Source organism: Heliangelus exortis, chromosome 12, assembly GCF_036169615.1.
Source record: "Heliangelus exortis chromosome 12, bHelExo1.hap1, whole genome shotgun sequence".
Taxonomy (NCBI): domain Eukaryota; kingdom Metazoa; phylum Chordata; class Aves; order Apodiformes; family Trochilidae; genus Heliangelus; species Heliangelus exortis.
Genome location: NC_092433.1, coordinates 4,125,723 through 4,146,228, shown reverse-complemented (window position 1 = coordinate 4,146,228; position 20,506 = coordinate 4,125,723). Strand labels below are relative to the sequence as shown.

The 20,506-nt window shown below is 35.9% G+C and overlaps 2 protein-coding genes across 2 annotated transcripts in view; one reads left to right on the top strand and one right to left on the bottom strand.

Moving 5' to 3' along the window:
* CENPP (centromere protein P) overlaps nt 1-20,506 on the top strand; it is a 121,342-nt gene that overhangs the window by 30,534 nt on the left and 70,302 nt on the right. The gene's annotated exons all lie outside the window — the stretch shown is intronic.
* OMD (osteomodulin) lies at nt 2,024-6,014 on the bottom strand. The gene is made up of 2 exons (XM_071755513.1): nt 5,065-6,014; nt 2,024-3,684 (listed from the first exon to the last, which is right to left on the bottom strand). Exons 1-2 carry the CDS (start codon nt 5,996-5,998, stop codon nt 3,365-3,367), a joined length of 1,254 nt encoding a protein of 417 aa, XP_071611614.1. The 5' UTR covers nt 5,999-6,014; the 3' UTR covers nt 2,024-3,364.

Genomic DNA, 20,506 nt, shown 5'->3' with positions numbered 1-20,506 from the left:
CTTAAAGCTTTGAGTTAAAATATATCAAGGCAATAAACATACACTAGTAGAGCTGTACCAACATGTTAACACAGTCAAAAATTGTGAGAACATAGAACTGGGTGTGGGATTCAAAATACAATTTAGTGTACAATATCCTTTTTCCAAAAGTAGCCATAAGCAGGTGCTTTGAGAAGACAGAGTGGGACAAGCACATCCGATTCTTTTCTTGTCACGTTTCCAAATATTCTTCCATTCTCCAGCTATTTTCAGCTTAGTACCAAACAACCTCTAATGGATCTCTATTGAGAAATACCTACTCAGTGCTACTTATAAAGCAGCCATTCCATATCTTTGGTGGCCTATTACTTTTCTCTGTTCCTTTTCTAATTATGCCACACGTGTAGAGCTTACATCTACCTGAAGGGCTTGGAAATCAATAGCATGTTTAATGCTGGGTTAGCCATGGATGTGTATAGCAACCTAAAGATATCTCCTGCTTTCTGTTTCTCCATAGTTACTCTCTACGTTTGAGTTTCCTGTTTACTGCTAGTAGATACTAAGCCAGTGTTTTTGTTAAACTACTTGAGAGTCTAAATTACTTGAGAGTCTCACTCCTGAGTGGTGGTGGTCAGCTCATGCTTAATTCCTTTTTATGTGAAACTGGTAACATCTTTTCCATTGATATAACTTTCTATTTTAAAATGTTGAATTACATTGGCTATTTTAGCATCCTGAGACCCTTTTAAAATCATTCTTCATTGGGCTTTAGCATCTTTACTGTCATTTCACTTCTCAGCCCTATTTGTCTATCTTTTGCAAGTGAATTACCTTGAATAAATTCCTGCAGAGACTCTTTGCAATACTTCCACCAGTGGGCTTCCTCCACAGCAAGAATTAAACCAGTTACTCTCATGGCATTTCTTACGTTTTATTTGATTTTCTCTGTGCTGTCACATCAGTGGCAGCCTAATTTCCTTAAAGACCTTACAGAAATTTCTGTAGAAAGGTCGAACCATGATCTCACTTTTCCACATCCTTCATAATTCCTCCATAGAATTCTAGGAACTTCAAAGAAACAGAGTTGCAGTGTAAAAGCACCATGGCTTTTGCAGAAGCCATGTCCAGTCTTACCAGAGGAAATTGTATTTACCTTGGTATCCATTAATCCTGTACTTTATTATAACTTCTGACTGCTCTGGTGCAATTGTAGGGCTAGCAAGTCTTTAGTCCCTTGTCAACCATAAAATCTTTTTTTAAAGAATGATATTGTTTGCCACAGATGAGAAACAATGAATATTAACTGAAAAGTGAGCTATGGTGGGTGAGCTTGCAATACAATTCTCATGTTCCACCTGGAAGTGGTTAATGTAGTAAATATCAAAAACTTGAGCTGTTTTATCAGTTTGATATGTATTTAAGAAATATCTGTAAATACTTGCTACAAAGACAATTTCATTAATTCTACTTTAAAACTAAGCCTAAGGTTTGCTTCATTAATGTTTTTAAAAGGCAGGATGTTTGTGATAAATACTGGTAATATATTTGAATAGTGTTCTATTTTTGAAGCTGAGCAAGCCTTTAAAAATAAGTCTGTTAATTTATATTTGCATTTTGAGCACTGTTCACTTATACTTAAAGTCTGAAATAGATGAAAGTTATGAATATGTAAGTATGCTATATGTTTAATAACCAAAAATAATTGATGTTTTCTAAAATTTATGTATGTGTAACAGTATTTTTGATAAGAGTATTTATATATAGTAATGAAGACAAACATATATTCCTCCTTTGTGAAACCACAGGTACTTGAGGTTGATGTATGTTGATAAACTTTGTTTTTAAATAAAGAGGGTAAGGGGAAGATAAATTCTGCAGCACTGTAAATTTTTGTGACTACAAAATAATTTGGCATTAATACTATGCCTGTTCAGAATGTAGAAAAGGATAAGGGGAAAGAGAAACAGGTTTCTTGAGTTAGTTGACCAAAGAACCGAACTTAATAATTCACTACATTTTGTAATCTTAGTTGCTTGTAATCTTAGTTGTTACATCAGAAATGAAAATAACTAAGATAAGTTTTAAAAAAAACCAAACCAAACTTGTCTGAAACTCTTTAAAAATTCTAATAGATTTGCTCACAAGAATTTGCATAGCCTTTCTAGCTTTCCTACGTGTAAAGTATAATGTAAATATTGGTAGCATGATGTATGGTTTCATTTTTTTCATTTTTTGATGTTGAAAATGGTGATTCTCACAGCTAATAAATATTTATCAGGAAATAATTGCTGAAATAGAATTTTAAGCAAAAGCAGTGAAGTGTCTAATAGTAATATCTTACCTTGCATTACTTGCATCTTTTTCTAGGTATAAAACATAATAAAATTTGCATAGCTCAAGTAGTGGGTAGTACTTCACATTGCTAAAAGCAATCAAGCAATCTTCCTGCTTTGAAGCGGAATGTAGTCAATTGGTATTAGCTAAGCAGAGGGGTAGTCTAAGGTAAAAAACCAAACCAAAACAACCCCACAACAAAACCCTGGATTGCTACTGTTTGTGCCTGTTCTGCTTGAGGAAGAGTTCTAATAAAAAGACATCACATTATTATGTGCCTTCTACAATAATGTGGGCTAAAGCATAGGTAAGGTGTAGGTACTAATGGTTCAGTTGTATTAATGCACATCCGTTGCCTGCTCTCCTAAGACTTGACAAAAAGCTGTTGGTTACCTGTATTACTCGCAAGCTAAAATCTCCTTTGAAAGAGCTGTGATAGTTGAGGTACAAGTAGAGAAGTAAATACTATAATATACCTTGTCAGGATACTGCAACCATAAAATGAGGAGGATTTGAAACTCAAAAGTTGGTGGTTTTCTTGTGCAATTCAAAATAGAAAGATGAAACATTTATATATCTGGAAGAGGCAGAGGAACATAGTGGAGGTATTTTTGTGATCTCATCCTCCTATTCTTTCTGTATCTTGTCTATATTCTACTGCTGTTAGTAGTAGCATGTATATATAACTGGATGGATTTTTTGGCCTTGCCCATTTGTTACTATTGTGCATGGCTGATTTGCATCTTACTCATTTTGCAAGTTGGATCACATTTTCTAAAGTTTTTTCAGGTAGATTGCCCAACCCAGGATGAGTCCCTCAAGCCAGCTAACATATCAAACTGCTATCTAATGCTAAGGGATGTGCCCTTTACTCCTAATATAATATTTTTTTATTGTATCAATAATAGAACATTTTAGTACAATAAAATCCTATCTCCACTTCATAGATGGAGATAGGAATATAGATGTCACAAACTATTCAACTGTTCTAAAATGGATATGAATATCTCTCAGCTAAGGAAAGGTATCTGTATATATTCATTAACAATGATTACTTAAAGTAAGGGTTAAAGTAGTTGCCTTCTGCTTCATAATCTTCTTCTGTTTCATGGTTATTTGTTTCACGATCATCTTCTGCTTCATGGTACTCTTCTGCTGTTAAAAATCGTCGAAACACTGATGTTCTTAGCTGAGTGGACTTGTTGACGTGAACATTTTGTTCCCCATAATAAATGGTTCGAATGTGAGGGAAGCAAAAAAATGCATATGTGCTTATTGGAATTGTAAGCTTATTTTGATCCACTCGTATATAGGTTAATTGGTTGGTGTTCATTGGATCAAGAGATGGACACATCAAAGTAACATTTATGACTGTAAGAGAGAAAAAATAATAATTAAAATACATAAAACAGCTAGATTTTACACCTATTACAAAGGTGAAACTGGTTTTGAAATCTAAAAGGGAAGCTTTAATTTGCAGTGTATATTATTAGTATAAACTTCCGTTTGTTTTAAAATGGTTTTGTAAATGACAATGACAACAATTTTGGCATTTGCAAAGTATAGGGTTGTAGGGTAAACCAGCATGACTACTGCTACGATTTATAATTACTACTGTAATTTGTAATTACTAATGGAATACTTTCATAATTCCTTTTCACTGTATGTTTTTATCAATTGTCCATGAACAAGGACCAAGTTTTCTGTACAAATAACTAGTGTAATCTTAAACTGCAAATCAAGGGTAAGATGCAAAAATAAAATCCTTTCTAATTTCAACATTGCTTGGACTAAACTAACCAGGGGTGTGTTTACACTGCATCTTGAAGGAGATGGGATTTTATTCTTTCTGTACTGTAAGTTGATTAAAAGCTACATAGCTACATTTAGTCCTGTGAAGCACAGTGTCACATTCTGGGTCAGTGCCACATCATCTGGTTAGTTGAGAACACAGAGGCCATCAGGGTACTTCTTAAACAGCATGCAAATTTGGATGACTTCTGGATTGCATGTTTTGTTTATATGTGACATAACTGAGAAGCTCTAAGGTGGCAGGTCCTTAAAAACAAGGGTACAACAAAAAAAGATCTTTTTTAATAGAGGCTTTTTATGGTTTGAGGGGGCACATGCTAATTTTTTTATATCAATATGAGAACCAATACACCAATAGAGGGTGTTGAGGACCCTGAAGGGACCCAAGGGGACCAAACACAGAGGGGTCTGGATTCCTTCCCATTTCCTGCCATACTCTATTAAGGCCAGGAGGACAGGAATCCCCCCCTGCCTGCTGCCTTCTTGCTGCTGCTTCTGTATGGCCGGAGGTCTTGGAGAGTGGCTCCTGCTCTTTATCAGCTTGCCACATGCTCTGCAGGATCTGAATCCCTCTGGAGTCAGCTCTGTAACAGGGGACTTTTGGATACTTATATTAGTGATCATTGAGACTGGGTTTTGAATATTCTTGTTCTTTACCCATCTGTTACTATTTCTTCCCTGCTCTACTAAACCTTTTCTGGTTTTAACTTAAAGGTTGGAAGTCTCTCTTCCTTACTCCCCTTTTCCTTTTGAGGGTTGGGAGGAGCAATAGAGAGCAATTATATTCTCTGGGTTTTGGTTTGCCCTGTCCATTAAACAAAGCTAGAATTTGTTAATTCTGGATGATAAGGAAGTTATTCCAAACTCGCCCTCTTCCCACAACCAGTGCCAAAATCCCCAAAGCTTTTTGCTTTTAAACAACTGCAACCATCAACATACTTTCAATGTCATTGTCTTCAATGTACAAATGCTGCAAACTTCTTGGAATATAGAATACTTGTTTCAATTTGTTATGGCCAAGGTTAAGTTCTAGAAGGTTGGGTAGATTAAAGGTGTTGCGTGGAATATTCTGCAGCTTATTATGGGACATTCTTAGAGCAATGATTTTTTGAAGTCTACCGAAATAATTTTCTGGAATGTAAGAAATTGAGTTATTTTCAAGAGAGAGGTGCATAAGTGAGGAAGGCAGATCAGGAGGCATAGTCTGTAATTTGTTGTTGCATAAGTTGAGCTGAGTTAAATTTTTCATGTTTGAAAATGGTTTTCCTTTGAGTACAGAGTCATCAAGAAAGTTACTGCAAAGGTCAAGCATGGTTATGTTAGGTAATCCTTCCAGTGCATTTCCAGGTAACTGAGAAATCTTATTGGAACCAAGGATGAGTCTCTCTAGAGAGCTGGGGAGTGGGGATGGAAATTCTTCTAATTCATTATGTTGTAAATGAAGTTGCAATAAGTTTGGAAGTTTGACAAAAACACCAGGGTCAATCATATGAGATTTAATTTTGTTGTGACTGAGGTTAATTTCTCTTAAGAAAGTCACATTTGTGAATGGTCCTGCAGGCACAGCTTCAATATCATTGCTTTGCAGGTAAAGTTGTTGGACATGATTGGGGATATTTGGTATTATCTTCAGCTTACGATGATCGCAGTACATGGATAATGGGAAAGCAGGTGGACAAAAGCATTCTCTGGCACAGTGAACTGGAAAAGGAAAGCGAAGAACTTCAACTTCTGTATTTGGATTAAAATAATATGGATGTTGATGATCTGACTCCTCGTCATATTCATCTTCAAAATCGTAATCTCCATATTGACAAAAGACCATAGCAACCCAGAGGAGGTGAATGATTGATAGCTGGCTCATAATCCCCATATTTAGATCTTTATGTTGTATCCTGTTGGTGAGAAGAAAAAATAAATTTATTTGATAGTCCTAAAGTAAATCACTTCAGTTCTAAGAAAGAGGAATATAAAATAAAGTAACTGGAATACTAGAGTTTTTTGGCAGCATTGTCCTTGACATTATTAGCAAAAACAAATTTTAATCTGTATCTTCCAAGAGAACATCCATAAACTAATACACCATCCTTGAAGTAAACACAGGTTTTCTGTGTGACTTCAGACAAGAAACAGCTTTCTACCTGTGCTGTGCTTGTTACTGAAGGACATTATAACAGCTGGGAGAAGAAAAAAAAACCATCCTTTATTCTCTTCTCCCTCTACAGAGAAGTTGGAAAAGGACTTTTTTATTTAAAGTGGTATAGTCCAGGGTTTGTACTGGACATTTGAGATGCTACATTCTTTCCAGTGTAATGGGTTGAACATCACCTTTACAAGCCATTTTTAAAAAATGCAGATGGAACTCCAGAGCAATGTTTCTTCTCCGACCTTCAGAAACACACAGCATTGTCAAAACACAAACATGTCAAGATGAAACCTTTTTTTCCAAATATACTCGTTTTAATCACTATGAACCTGCACTAACAAATGGTGCAAGGTCAGCATTCTAGAATCTTAAAAGGTTGTTTGGAAGGGATTTTTGACAATCATGTCATCCAGCCTGGTCTTCCAAGCGTTTCCACCCTCAACAGTAGATCAAATCAGCCTAGCTTTGTCTGGGTGAGCCTCCACAATTTTTATGGTGGAATTCCAGAATCCCTCTAACTAAACCAAGTTAGTGTTGTACTACACTTCTTGTAAAGAAATTTACTGCTTACTAAACATCTGAGCCATGTGTCTGTTGTCCTTGTTTTTAAATAAGATTATTTTTATTTTAATTAAAGCTAAGGTGAGGTAATAGCAGGATTGTTTCTATAAATAAAGCAGTGAAACATCGCTTCAAAATATTGTATCTTATATAAAATTGATATTTACATGGCATTTTTATGGCATGTTGCATTGTTTTTCTATTTTCTGCAAAACACAGCCGACTTAGTATACGTCCTTAATGGTGATAAGTTTATATTTCTTTTTAATTAAAATGAAATACAATTCAACCCTTGTGGTCCTGCACCTTGGGAGGAAGAACGCCATGCACCAGTATGGGTTAGGGGTGGACCTGCTGGAAAGCAGTTCTGAGGAGAAGGATCTGGGAGTCCTGATAGACATTAAATTATCTGTGAGCCAGCAGTGTGCCCTCGCTTCCAAAAAGGCCATTGGAATCCTGGGTTGCATAAGGAAGACTGTGCCAGTACACACAATGTCTGAGCAAAATGATTTCTTGTATTTTCTAGCTTACAGTTTGAACTTTGTATTGTTTGTATTTAATGCATTTTAAATTAAGTTTCATAACTGGTTAAAACTCTTAAAAGGACACCTGAATGGAGTCAGCAGCTCAGCTATTTGAAACCCCATTGTAAGTAGGTCCTCAGCAAAGCCAGGATCTTGATACTCCTCCAGCATCATCAGATGTCTGAACTCATCTAAGTAAATGGCAGAAATATGTCTATACAGAGAGAAGCCTTGCACTGTAAGCATCATATAAATGCACAATTCTTATAAAGTTTGCAAACATTTGCTGAGTTGGGAAAATCAGTGCTGTGCTTCAGAAGCAATTAATTAGTGTTTGTATTTCAGGCAGTGTATATTGAGACAACCCTTTCTGACTTCTAGTCAGACCTGGTGGTGTCTTGTATGAAATCTGTTTCTAAATACTCCAACTTGATTTTTTTTTTTTTTTTTTTGTTGAGCAGACCCTTCACAGTCTGTCCTCCCATGTCTATTTAATGCTTTTGTTTGTTTTTCTTTTGGTTCTTGTTAATACTTCTCAGTTTCAGTCCAGAACTTTAGCTTCACTTTCTGGTTTGTATCTTGAGGAGTCAGAATATTTTGCAATTAATAATTTCACAGTAGTCCTCAGGAACCAGGAGGAGCAGCTCATGAAAATCCTGCTCAGTTTGAGGTAGAAGCTTACTTAGGCCTACATGCAATTAATCTGTGTGCCAGGTAGACAGTGCAAGGAGAATAACACGACACATCACTTTAGATGGAATGGGATGTGATAGGTACCAAAGTCTTTTACTGGGTTCATGTAGAGAGAGAGAGAGAATCTGAGCTCTTTTGGTTTGTTTTGTACCTTGGTTGTAGTTGATTGCATTTTTGGTAGATTAGTGACTGCCCTGCCAGGCTTGCAGGTCATGTCTCAAAGCACTGAGATACGAGCACTTCTGCATGAAATACTTCCAAGAACTTAACTAGCTTTAAAACAAAGAATCATGTAATGTGAAATGGGGGAAGCAAGTCAGAGGCACACAGTATAGTAAATTTCATACTTAGTTTAAAAGAAATACAAAATCTTAAATGCATGATTTTCTACCACCTGTAATAAACTCAAAACTGAGTAACTGTATTTATATGCAGTTTACTAGCTGAAAGCTAAAATTCTATAACATGCATGAATTATTCAAGTACAAAAATAGCACAATCAGTTCAGTTTATTCCTGTTTACTAGGAAAACTTACTCTTTGGATGTCTGTGAAGCTCAAGTTGTAGAGGGGCAGCAAGTTACTCTGCTGGTGAAATCATCTCAGAAATGGCCTAACACAGCTGGAGGAACAAAAGATCTCTCCAAGCCATATTTTGTGGTGAGGAGTCTTGTGGGAAGGCAAAGCAAAATAATAGCCTTCTGATTTGCCAGTAGGGAAAAAAAAGAAAGAAAAAAAAAATGTTGTGCCACATCATCAGTTAATGTGGATGCTGTATCATAAATCTGTGAAGAAATCTCTCCTTTTGTTAAAATCACTTTAGAAATATTTGGAAGACTATTTCAGAGTTACCAATTCCCATTTAAAAAATTGAGAGAGACTTCAAAAAAGTATTTGAGAGGTCATTAGTTCAGAGCGTGGTTTCAACTACAATGATTCAGTTACGTAAAGGATTTGCTCTCTGGGGGATATAGTTCAGAAACTGTAAAATTAGCCTTATCAAGATTGAGGAAAGCATGTGCTATGGAAAAAGCTCTTATGAAGATTTTCTGTTTTATATTTTATTTTCCCTCTACAATTCAAATATCCTATTTTCTTTCTCAAAGTAAAAACATCTACAGAACACTATACAACACTGGTGTGGTGTTTTGCTTCTCTGTGTTGTTTTGAAGGTGTAGTTCAGGATTCACAATAACTTTCCAACATGTTTTTGAGAAGCTGCATAGGAAAACTATAAATCATCCTATGAAAAAAACCAAGCATGACAAAAGATATAAACCATTTAATAAACAAAAAATATTTTTCATAGCTTTTAAGAGGGAAAAAAAGGCATAGTTATCTGCTTTTGCTACTCTGTGGTACTTACTGTTATATATGCAAAATTGGAGAAAAAGGACCTTTTCTGTTGAACTGAGATGCTGTTTTGGATTAATTGAATGATTTGTCAACAGCATCTAGTTAGTATTGTGTTTGGTGTAAGTATTACGTTATTTCAACATTTATTAAAAAAGGAGAATCCGGTACTTAAGAAATCAGAAGTGCCTTTGAGTCACCATGTTTGAGAAAATAATGCAATAATAAGGTTCCCTTCTTCTTTGTCTTTAAGTTTCCTGAAGCTGATGATTTGCTTGACCTTTTCAGGTTTCCTTGAGGAAACCTTTCAGCTTCACTTGAGGATGAACATTTTTAAGAAAAAACAAATAATGCATGATTCTTACATTTTGGTTGTAATGAAAAGCATCAGAAGCCATGATCAAAAGTAAGCTGGCAGTTATCTATACTGGAACTGAAATAAAGCAGCCATGTATTTTTGTAGAGCATGCAGGATGTGAGGGAGAGGTTGAAACAGAGAAATTAAAACTACGTAATCCTTAATCACCAGTACTGTAAATAGTCGAATACTTAGATTTTACCACTAAATTGAAATAATACTAGACAGCAAAATGATTAGTTTTTAAAATAATTAAACACATTCATAATGGTGAGTGAAAAAAAAAAAACCATCAAGATTGTTATGACAATTAGTACAATGTTATTTGCTGCCAAAAATTTTCAACAATTTTAAAACTCAACAAAGAATATGTTGGAAATTTTTGGAAGCTCTGTTATATTAACAGTTGTAAATATAACATATGTAGAAATTAAAACTATTTTATCTAAAGACAAAATTTGAAGAAAATTAGGATTTTAAGTTCATAACTGAAATTTTTTTATCATTTTCAACCACAGATTGTGTCCTAAATCCTCTTAGCCTACCAGGAGATTATAATCTCATGTTGCATTTACAAATCCCTGGTGGCAGAACAAAAGAGTCTCTCTTCTTGAACAAATGTAGTCAAGATTGTGATTCAAAACATAATTAACTGCAGCAGATCATGCAGCTCTAGCCATGGGGTATATTCAAGCTCACTTCCTTTTTTGTTGCATTGAGCTATCTTGGATACAAAGAAATCTATACTTTGCAATCTTGGTCAAATTTTGTGGTTTGATCTGCTCTAAGTTTTGGTTTGAGGTTTGGTAGGAATTTCCTTACAGGGAGGAAAATGAGTGGATTAAATTTAACATCATGTAAGACTTCTTGTTGCAAAGGCTGTGACAGAACTATTAAATCTTCAGTTTGTTTTTTTTTCAGTTTTAAACCCTGTTTCATAAGGACTTATTTTTACTGTTGGATTTCTAATTTTTTTTTTCATTATTTTATTTATGCAGATGTGATGCAATGTAAAATGTATATCTAGCTAGAAGTCAGGGTTAGCTTGAATCTGGTTTATTTTCTTAACCCAAACTTGTTTGAAATGTTACCACTTTCAGTAACTGAATTCAACTTCCGAGACTTCTTAGCTTTTTCAACTTTGGTTCTGAACTGAAGGCTTAAGAAAGGAGACTCTTTTAACATTTTGCTATTTGAGGTTTGTTTAGCTAGTTGAGTATTCTTCAAAATTTTAAGTTTCTGAGTTTTAGGCAAAATGCTCATAGTATAGGGAAAGATAACCAGTGGCATTGAGGTCAATGGGATTGGTCCAAATATAAGAAATACAATTTACTGTTAGGCCTTTTCCCTGTATTTTCCATTTTACTTTAAAAGATCTTTGGGTTTCTTTGGTTTGTTCCCTACCCCCTGCACCTTGCCCTCCTCCAAAAGCTGTGGAAAGCCTAGTGAAAGGAAAAAAAAAGTGGATATTGTTCATAAAGGAGTAAAGGAAATCAAGTGAAGCCAAGCTGTGTAAGTTAGAACTGAAAACTTGAGTCTTGGAAGCATGATCTCATTAGAATTAAAAAGTTCTTCAGCTAAGGTCTGGCCCTGCTATGAGATGTCCCAAAAAAAGCCTAAACCTGAAAATTTTAAAATTCTCACTTAACAACTTTGAAGGAATTCTGTGTTTTAGATAGGAATTTGGGATGTTACTTTGTTTCTCAAAGTGATTGCACAGTGGATTGCACATGGTCAAGTATAATAAGTTTAAAAGCTGTAATTTGGTTCCCCATAAAGCCTGTGGTTAACAGAAGTAAGATGTGTAATCTGGACTGAGATGCACTTGTAAGTCAGATAATAGGCACTGCTGCTATAAAGCTCTTTACATCCTAATTTCTAGATCTTAACTGTCAGTTTACAAGAACTCTCAGCAGGTCACCTCTAGCCTCTGACTCACATGTGACCTGCAAAGGCACTTCTTATTTGTGCTTGCTATCAACAGAAGTAACCAATTATCAAGACTGTAGAGGCTGCTGGATTTACTTACCCTGTGCCAAAACTAATCTGAAAATTCATAGAGAATCATGGAATGGCATTGGGTTGGACAGGACCTTAAAGATCATCCAGTTCCAACACACCTGTGTATATATATATATATATATATATATATATATAACCTGAAGTGTAAAGCTCCCAGTGAGTCAAGATATTGAACTGCTGAAAATGATCTTGCAAAGCCCTCTGCCCCAATTAATATTAATAAAAGCACTCAATTAATATTAGTTCTTACAGTCTTCAGTGGAAGGTCATTCTAGGAGCCTGTCCCTGTGTGAATATGCATTTTTAAAGGTCGTTGTAAAGGGGCCATTGAATCATATCAGCAATCCTGCAGAGACAAGACCCACTCTGTTTGAAAAGAGAAAGGAAGACAGAGCTGTGCCATGTGTGGGGCTTACCATTGCCTCTGACCTGAGCCTTGCTGTGTGGTCTCTACTTATTTTCTATTTAGTTGGTGGTATTACAAGATCAAAACTCTGGCAACCTTGATCTTATGCAGCCTGTTTTATATGTGTTGCTTTGTTTTGCTAGGAGCTATTAGGAATAAGGATGTTGAGCAAATGAAGACAATTGAGTTTTAAAAAAGCATATTTGGAAAGTAATTCCTAAGATTTGCTAGAATGTACCTTTTGCATGTAGTGATCAAGAACTAACTTTCTTTGATGATTCTAATTTAAGGCAGGTTGTGGTTGCTGGCTGATTTTTATCAGTCTGTTACAACTTGAGTATGCATGCTGCAACCATGAATTTAAACAGGAAATCAAAGATGGTTTTGTGTAGGTTTTGTGGCTACATTTCAAGAATGTGATTTTCAGGTGACCATGCAGTCCTAAAATAATGAAAAAAACCCAGAAATTGTCTTATATTTTTGCTGGGAAACAATATAAATTAGTGGATCTCCTAAGCCATGTGGTAGGTTCACTGGGTGCTTCCTGTTATTCTGAAATGTAAATATGTCATCTTCTCTCATCCGTACTGTGGGATACAGAGAATTTTTTTTTCTCTGTATCTTCTACATCTTCTCCACATATATGTATTTGCTGCCTCTGAGTTGAATAACATCCCCTCTTTTTGTTCTTTCTTCTAAGCATTCCTTTGCTTATTATTATATTTTCCTGACATTCTACTTCTGTATTTTTCTTGGTTTTGTATTGTTAACCTGTGTACTTTTTGTGTGATTTGTTTGTTTTTTTTTTAAAAAACCCACAACTTTGAAACATATTACTAGTTGACAAATGCAACTACATTTGGATCTCAAAGATGGATCCTGGTATAGAATAAATGACAGAAAGAACAAGAACTTTTTGACCTTGTATTGATGGAATCCTCTAGGCTGCTGTAGAGTAACTTCAACTAATAAATAGTAATATGCTGGATTTTTAGAGCAGATCTTACTAGAAGCATCTGTGCATCTTGCTGTAATACATTAGGAAGCCCTGGTCTCATTAAATGATCGCGTGTAAATGTGCAACGAACATATTTTTATTGCAACTTGATTTCCTTTATAAGCATGAGCTAAGTGTGAAACCTTCTAGCTTGTTCAAATTTGCAATACAGAAGCTTTTCTAATAGAAGGGTGTGAGTGGTTCTGCTATAATACCAATTTACAGTAATGGAAGATTGTCTTTGAAAGAGAAATAGAGGGGAAGGGTTGTAACTTTTTTTTTTTTTTTTATCTATTGCTGTGTTAGCAATAGGGAGGTGTACTTTTTTGATAGATGTATTTTAATGTCTTTATCAGAACTATTTAAAATAGTCCTTATTGTATAATCTTTCTGCTGCTACAATAGCAAGTGATCATAAACAGTTGATACTGGCATAATAACAGGAGTTTTAAATTCATGTAAGCAGTAATATCCGTAGCAAATTTTGTCTGGTTACTCTAAAATACCCTGGACTATTGAATGAAATTATAAGTCTCTTCTGAGGAGAGCCACTGTTTTCAACTGACATGGTTATTTTCAGTAATGGTGTAGTTTGTTTAATAAATCTACTTTGCATTTTCCTTTGTATTTTCTACAGCCTACTTTGGTTGTTCCAAGATAGATTACTTTGGGCTGTCTTTTTCTTCCACCTGGTGTTCTGGGATATTGCCTGTTTAATTTGAGATAGTATACCCGTGATTACTTGGGTGATATGAGTGATGTAAGATGGGAGTGTCTGCCTCTTCTAGCTCTCCCTAAGCTGTGAAGTTGACTGGAAACTTTCTGCTCAAAGGGAGAGCATTCTTAGCATCACCTTTAACTGTCCAGTTTCATTCCCTGAGTCTGTTCCAAAGCAGGCACTTCTACTAATTTATTTCAAACAGAGCTATTAACTTCAAAGCCCTTAGCTGATAGATTCCTGAAGGAGATAATGTGAATTCTAGTCTGTCTTCATAATTTTTAAAACCTTATTCATTAGCTTGTTTTGTTCATTCATAGCTATGGACTTAATGCATTTTTCTTAAAATGCACCTGCAACTTCAGATTGTTCCTGTGTTTGTATCCAATCTGCAAACCAAGCTTATAGCCAAAAGGCACTTTTCGGCAAGGATAAGGAGTAATTGTCTCTAAGATATCTTGCCAAGGAATTCCTGAATGGTCATGCACTGGAAAATGTTTTGCATTAGCAGAAATTTTCCCCTTGTACGTGATAGAAAGTGCTTCTCATTTACTCTTTTGAGCATGTTTAAGAATTAAGATCCTTACTTGTTTTTACATTCACTATTAAATATGTTTCTTTTCATAGTTGATGTGAACATTCCAGAGCACGAGGTATTTAGAACTGTCTTGCTTTGTGGTGCAGAGGTTTTTTCCAGGCAGCTTGTCAGCTCTCTCCACTAGTCTGGAAATTGGAAAGCATGCATAAAGTTCTTAATTTTTATTATCCCTCTTCTTTAGAAAGAATAAATCCTCTCATTTTAGCACAAGACCCAGTGCTGGTGTCACAGCCAGCATTACATATATTATGGCCAGCAGTCCATTTTTCAGCAATCAGAACTGGACATGGAAGCTTTCATAGAAATACCACGTCATTCATCTGTACCCTAACATATTCTCCTATAAGAAAAGATACAGCCTATGTAACCTTCAGTTACTCTGTTTTTAATTTCCATTTTTTTCCAATTTAATTTTAATTTTCCATTTTTTTAATTTTCCATTTTTCTTTAAATAATATTACCACTGCTTCGGGAAAGATACTTGTCCATGTACCTATATTCTGCCTGATGTGTAAAATAAATGTGTCTTGATTAATGGCAAGTAACAGCATTGAAAGGTTTGAATAATTTGTGAGTCACAGGTGCTTCTTGGCTGTGACAGGGTCTCACAGGGACTTTATCCAAGCACTCTGTGGCAGGAAGCTGGTTCTGGTGAGGACTTGAACATGATTGACAGCTGAACTAGCATTCATGTTGGTGGGTGTTTCTTTAGAGAGGATAAGGATAGGCATTTCCAGGTCTTCCATGGGAATCAAGCAAGTGTCCTTGTCATGCTTCTGACACCTGATTCTTCCCTGGTCCAGTCACTTTTTGAGGGTGGAGGTAATGCCTTCAACAATTTATAGCAAACATAGAAATATCTATAATGATTTATTTTAAAAAATAAATGAAAAAGATTTTCTAATTGGGTCTTGGTGCTGTAAGTGATTAGACTGAACTCTCTCAGAATTAACCAGTAGTACTATTACAGCTGCCATTAAAAATGTTAATATTCTCTATGACTGCAAGGTGGCTGCCCTCAACTCCTTCACATCTTTACCAAACACTTGACTTGCTGCTGAAACCGTCTGATAATTAATTGCCACTCTTTTTTCTATTCTAGTCATTTTAGAAATGGAGTTAACTAAAGTTCTTCTTTGCCCTGCATAATCTAGTATTTGAGGAAACAGAAAATATTGAAAATAATTTACAGTGGGGTAATATCTAAATGGAAATCGTACATATTAGCATAAAATATAAGTGAAAAAATATAGATTCCAAAAAGCAAACATTAATGAAATTATTGATTTCTACCAATTGGATGCTAACATTTTCTTTAACAACTACTAATTATGCTGCATTACACTACTGCTGCTAGAGAAATGAGTAGACAGTTGCTTTTCTTATTCTTGCAGAATACTAGGTTATTATCACTTCCTGAATTCAAGCATCAGGTTAGTACGTAAGTGGCTTCTTTGCTTTCTTCCTCCTAAAACATTAGGCCCTGTTTACTGACTCATGAGTCACTTATTCAGTCAATTCCTTATTTCATCCTGTAGAATAAAAAGAAGATTGAAGAAGATAGAGCTGACAGAAGAATAGTAGGGTGTCTGCCCTAAATAGGATATAAATGTTGGTGAAGTATCTTTTAGAATGGTGGTGAAGTATCTTTTAGAATGGCAGGCCAATTTTCTTTTCTACGAATGAGAAATGAATGAGTTAAGGTGTGAGGAGTGTTTCTGGAAAGAAAATATTTTCATTGGTCTTCATCTCTAAAAACACTTGGAAGTAACACAGGCAGAACAATTCAGAGCCAAGTGCAAGTTTGTGTCCATGAGTTGCTCCTTCTCTGTCCCTCAAGAAATTTTACATCCTTTGGCAACCAGCCAACTAGAGATTTTTTCCATTCCAGATTTTTTTCTGAACTTGAGAGAATGCGGCTCTTTAATAGTTACTGAAAATGTAATTGTGAGGAGAGCATATTAATTTCAGTGTTACTCCCCTTGTCTCCGACAGAAACCTTTGTATATAGGTGGTGAGTAATGCATGCATAATGCCGCTGGTATAGGAAATATGCTGGGCATATATATGGGGTTAGTCTAATGCACCCAGGCTTGTTGGATTTGCTGCTTATGCACAGGGAGTGTGGCAACACTTAGTTGTGTGTGGAAATGTGTGGGGTTCTTGTTAAAACTGCATCCACAGTGCTGCTGCTGCTCCAAAAATCCCATAGTCTTCAAACTTCTCTTGGACAAGAATTTGTGACAGAAAAAGTGTTCATGCATAGGAAAAGCTGTATGTATGGTATTCCCTCTGCAATCATAGCAGCATAATGGTTAATTCCAGAATTGTATTGTTCAGTTGAGCAGAACTGGTCTTATTTTATATGAAAAAGTGTGACAAGTCTGCCTGTTGGCAGCATGCTCTGTTGAGCTAATCTTTTATTGGCTGACACAAGCTTTGAGAAATATCCCAACTTGTTTCAAAATATTGATTAATTTTGGAAATCTCTTAAATGGGAGCCTTTCTGTTTATTTTATACTTAACACTGTCTTCCATCTCAGGTGATTCATTGGGTATGCAGTGTAAATCTTATATTTATATTAGCAGATAATTTAAGACAGTGGTGTGTGATACGTGGCAGTTGGAATAAGAGTCAGATTTTAATTTACTCCAGGGTTTTTCCATATGTTTCCTATTAGCATTGTTGTTTCTCAGACCTGTAGTGTCCCCAGAAAGGAGGGGGGAAAAAATCCCACAAACCCAAGAAGCAATCTTTAAGTTTTGAAGCATGCTCCAAAGAGGTACTTGACCTGAGGAAAAGACAGTTACATAGTCTCCTTTTTAGAGTAAGCAGCCAGATGTCCAAATGAAACAGAGATGTTGACGAACCCTTTGGCATTCTTTTAGCTCTGTCACCTGGCAGTCCAACAGGTGGTAGCTGTGGAAGGCAGCTATAGGAGAATATGCTGAGGTGGTGTTGGTGAGGTAGAGACATGCTGAAAGGACCTGAGGTTTGTACGACTCAGATCCATAGGAATCCAGGCTTCTGTAGATGCCTTGTTCATGGAATAACTTAGTGACAGCAACACTGGGAATGAAGGTTGAATGATGGCTTTTTCCATCTAAAGCAGCCCAGGATACTGTTAGCCATCTTGCCACCAGGGCAGGGTTCAACTTGTCCACCAGACCCCTTTTCCTGCAAAGCTGCTTTCCAGCTAGTCCAGTCTTTACCACATTTAGTGGTAAATTATTTAGTTGTTTGTCCACAGCTACAGAACTTTTCAGTTCCCTTTGTTGAACTGCATGAGGCTCCTGTTGGTCTCTTTCTCCAGCCTGTGGAGGTCCCTTGATGACAGCACAACCCTCTGGCATATCAGCTGCTCCTTCTGCTTTTGTGTCATCAGTGAACTTGCTGAGAGTAATCTGCCCTATCATCTGGATCAGTAATGAAGATGTTGGACAGAATTGGAGCCAGTATTGACCCCTGGGGCATGCTGCTAGTTACTGGCCTCCAACTGAAATTCACTAGAATCCTCCTCTCTGCTCCCTGTTGCTTAGCCAGTTTTCAATCCACCTCACTGGCTGCTCATCCAGACCATACTTCATTGTGCTTTTATGATTTTGCATCAATTTTTCCTGGGGTTGTGCAGCAATATCTAAATAGCTTTGCTCTTTCTCTGACCATCTGTCCTTTTCTCTTCCCTCACACTTCTGAGCATAGTGGACACTTTTAGGCAGTTTGCCAGATAAAGTGAATTCCTAAGGTTTTATGTAAATTGACAGCTGGGCTGAGGAGGAAGACACTATTGATACTGGAAAAAAGCCAGAAAAATCAACGCTTTACCTTTTTTAACATGTTTAGCAGCACAAGAGAGCACCTAGATTGTCTCTGAGTTTTATACACATCTGCAGAGAACCAAGTAGTTGATTCTGAACCCATACTTCCAAATTGTGGATATATTGCTATGAAGAAAGTATAAGAAGTAAAGCAGTTATTGCAGTGGGACTAATATCAATAAGGATATGAGGTGGAATGAGATTTTTTGATGGAAGATGGAGGGTTGCCTGGCACAGGCATCTTTAGAAAACTATTCTTCATTAGGTGTCTTGCTTGCAGAGCAAACATATCTCAAAGTGAAGTGCTTTAGTGCTTTAAGATTAATTTTTTAAATCTTCAATGTGAAAGTGAAAGAAGTTCTGTTTTACTAAATTCATGCTTTGATTTGCATGGTGCACACTTGCCATAGCTTGTCATATATATGTGTTTTGGTTTATTTACACTTTTAATATCCTATTAAGTTTGTTATTTGCCAGTGTTTAATTTCTATATTATTCTCTGTGTTTCTGTTTGACACTGGGAAAAGAGGCAGGGGAAGACTCAGAGATGAAACTTTTTCATCCTTTGGCACATTATGATGCAGAGCAGGACATAGAACTTGGTCTTCAGAAGTATCCAAATAGGCTACTCTGCTTAAACAGTAATTGTGCAGTTCACTGGGCTACTGCTGTGCACTAACAGCCTTCGGTATTTATTCTTCAGAATTCCTTTTCCTTCTATTGGTAACAATAGGCTGCCATCCTCTGGTGAAATTTGTTAACTGTCCTGTAGGGACCTGACTGATTTTCAGAAAAGGGAAACCCATTCAAGTTTGAAAAGCTTTGATGGAATATATATAGTTTGATGTTGTCTTGTTTTATTTTTATTAGAGGAATGTAGTTACTTATACAAAGAATAAGTAGTAAGGGAAGATCCTTGGAAGGATTTATATGAAACCTCTCTTTGTTTTGATTTCTTGACAGTTTTTCTCCCTGTCTGATAATAGTGAACTGCCTTGATCTGTGGAAAGACTGTTGAACAGCAGTGTATCATCATTGGTTGGCTATTACTCTGTACATTGTTGTTCACTTTCTCATAGGTGAAAGATACCCTATGAATGCATGGGATATGATATAGGAAATTACTGTCTTTTCTCAAAAATAACTCAAGTTGAACCATTTGATGCTTTACCTGCCTCAATGCACAATTGCAAATGTTGTTTAAGCTACAGATAAAGTTATTTAAACTGCAAAGCTAGCAGAAATTTCCTTGAATATAATGAAAACGCTAAGAAGTTGATAAAATCCTTTAGATATTAGTTATATAATTGTGAGGCTGAAGGTAGGAGCCTTCCATCTTTCATTCTTAACATTCTTTAGGATTGAACTACTTTTTGCTGTTATGTTGCAATTTGCTCTTTTCCACTGGAAGTCCCTCAAACCTTTTTTTGGCTCTTGATTACCCACTGCTCTTGTATAAATTTTCCTTTGTCATCCTTTATTTGCATTTACTCTGTCTCTTTATAAGCAGTGAACATTAAGGACTTCATCATTTTAGCACAGCTAAATGGTAAATAGCACAGCTAAATAGTAGATAAGAATGGGCATCTATTTCAAATCTTCATTTTCCTCTTGGACAGTTACTGCCTATTCTTTCTCTCTTTGGTATAGGTTTGAGCTGTTTACAGTGTAGCCTTTATTCTAGCCTAGTTTTTATTCTGCCTTTAAGTGTTTTACAGAAACTGTTTTTCAGTAAAGGTCTCTCCTGGCCCACTCTCCCTTCTCTCCCCATGTGGTTTTGGGTCTTAAGAGTATAGTGGTGCTAAGAAAATATTAAATACAAATAGACCAAGTAGATGAAAAAAATACCAAAATTTCAACTCGATGCGTATTGCATAGTGTGCTTAGAGAGATGTGAGAAAGATTGAGAGACTGGGAATTGCTTGATTTCTGTGTATTTTCTTCTACTGGTAGCTGCTTCAAATAGTGCTGAATTTTTAACTTTGCAAAAAACCAGCAGCAATAAATAATTAACAGGGTATGTAGATTTGGAAGGAGCAAAAATAGAGCAAATATCTAAAGAAGACACAGAAAGGTGTTTGGTCATAACCTCTGAGTGTTCTGATATTACTGTTGTTATGTAATCAAGTATACAAATGCAAGTATTCTTTGAGTTTATTTAATTTATTTTGGATCCCAATAGCAAAT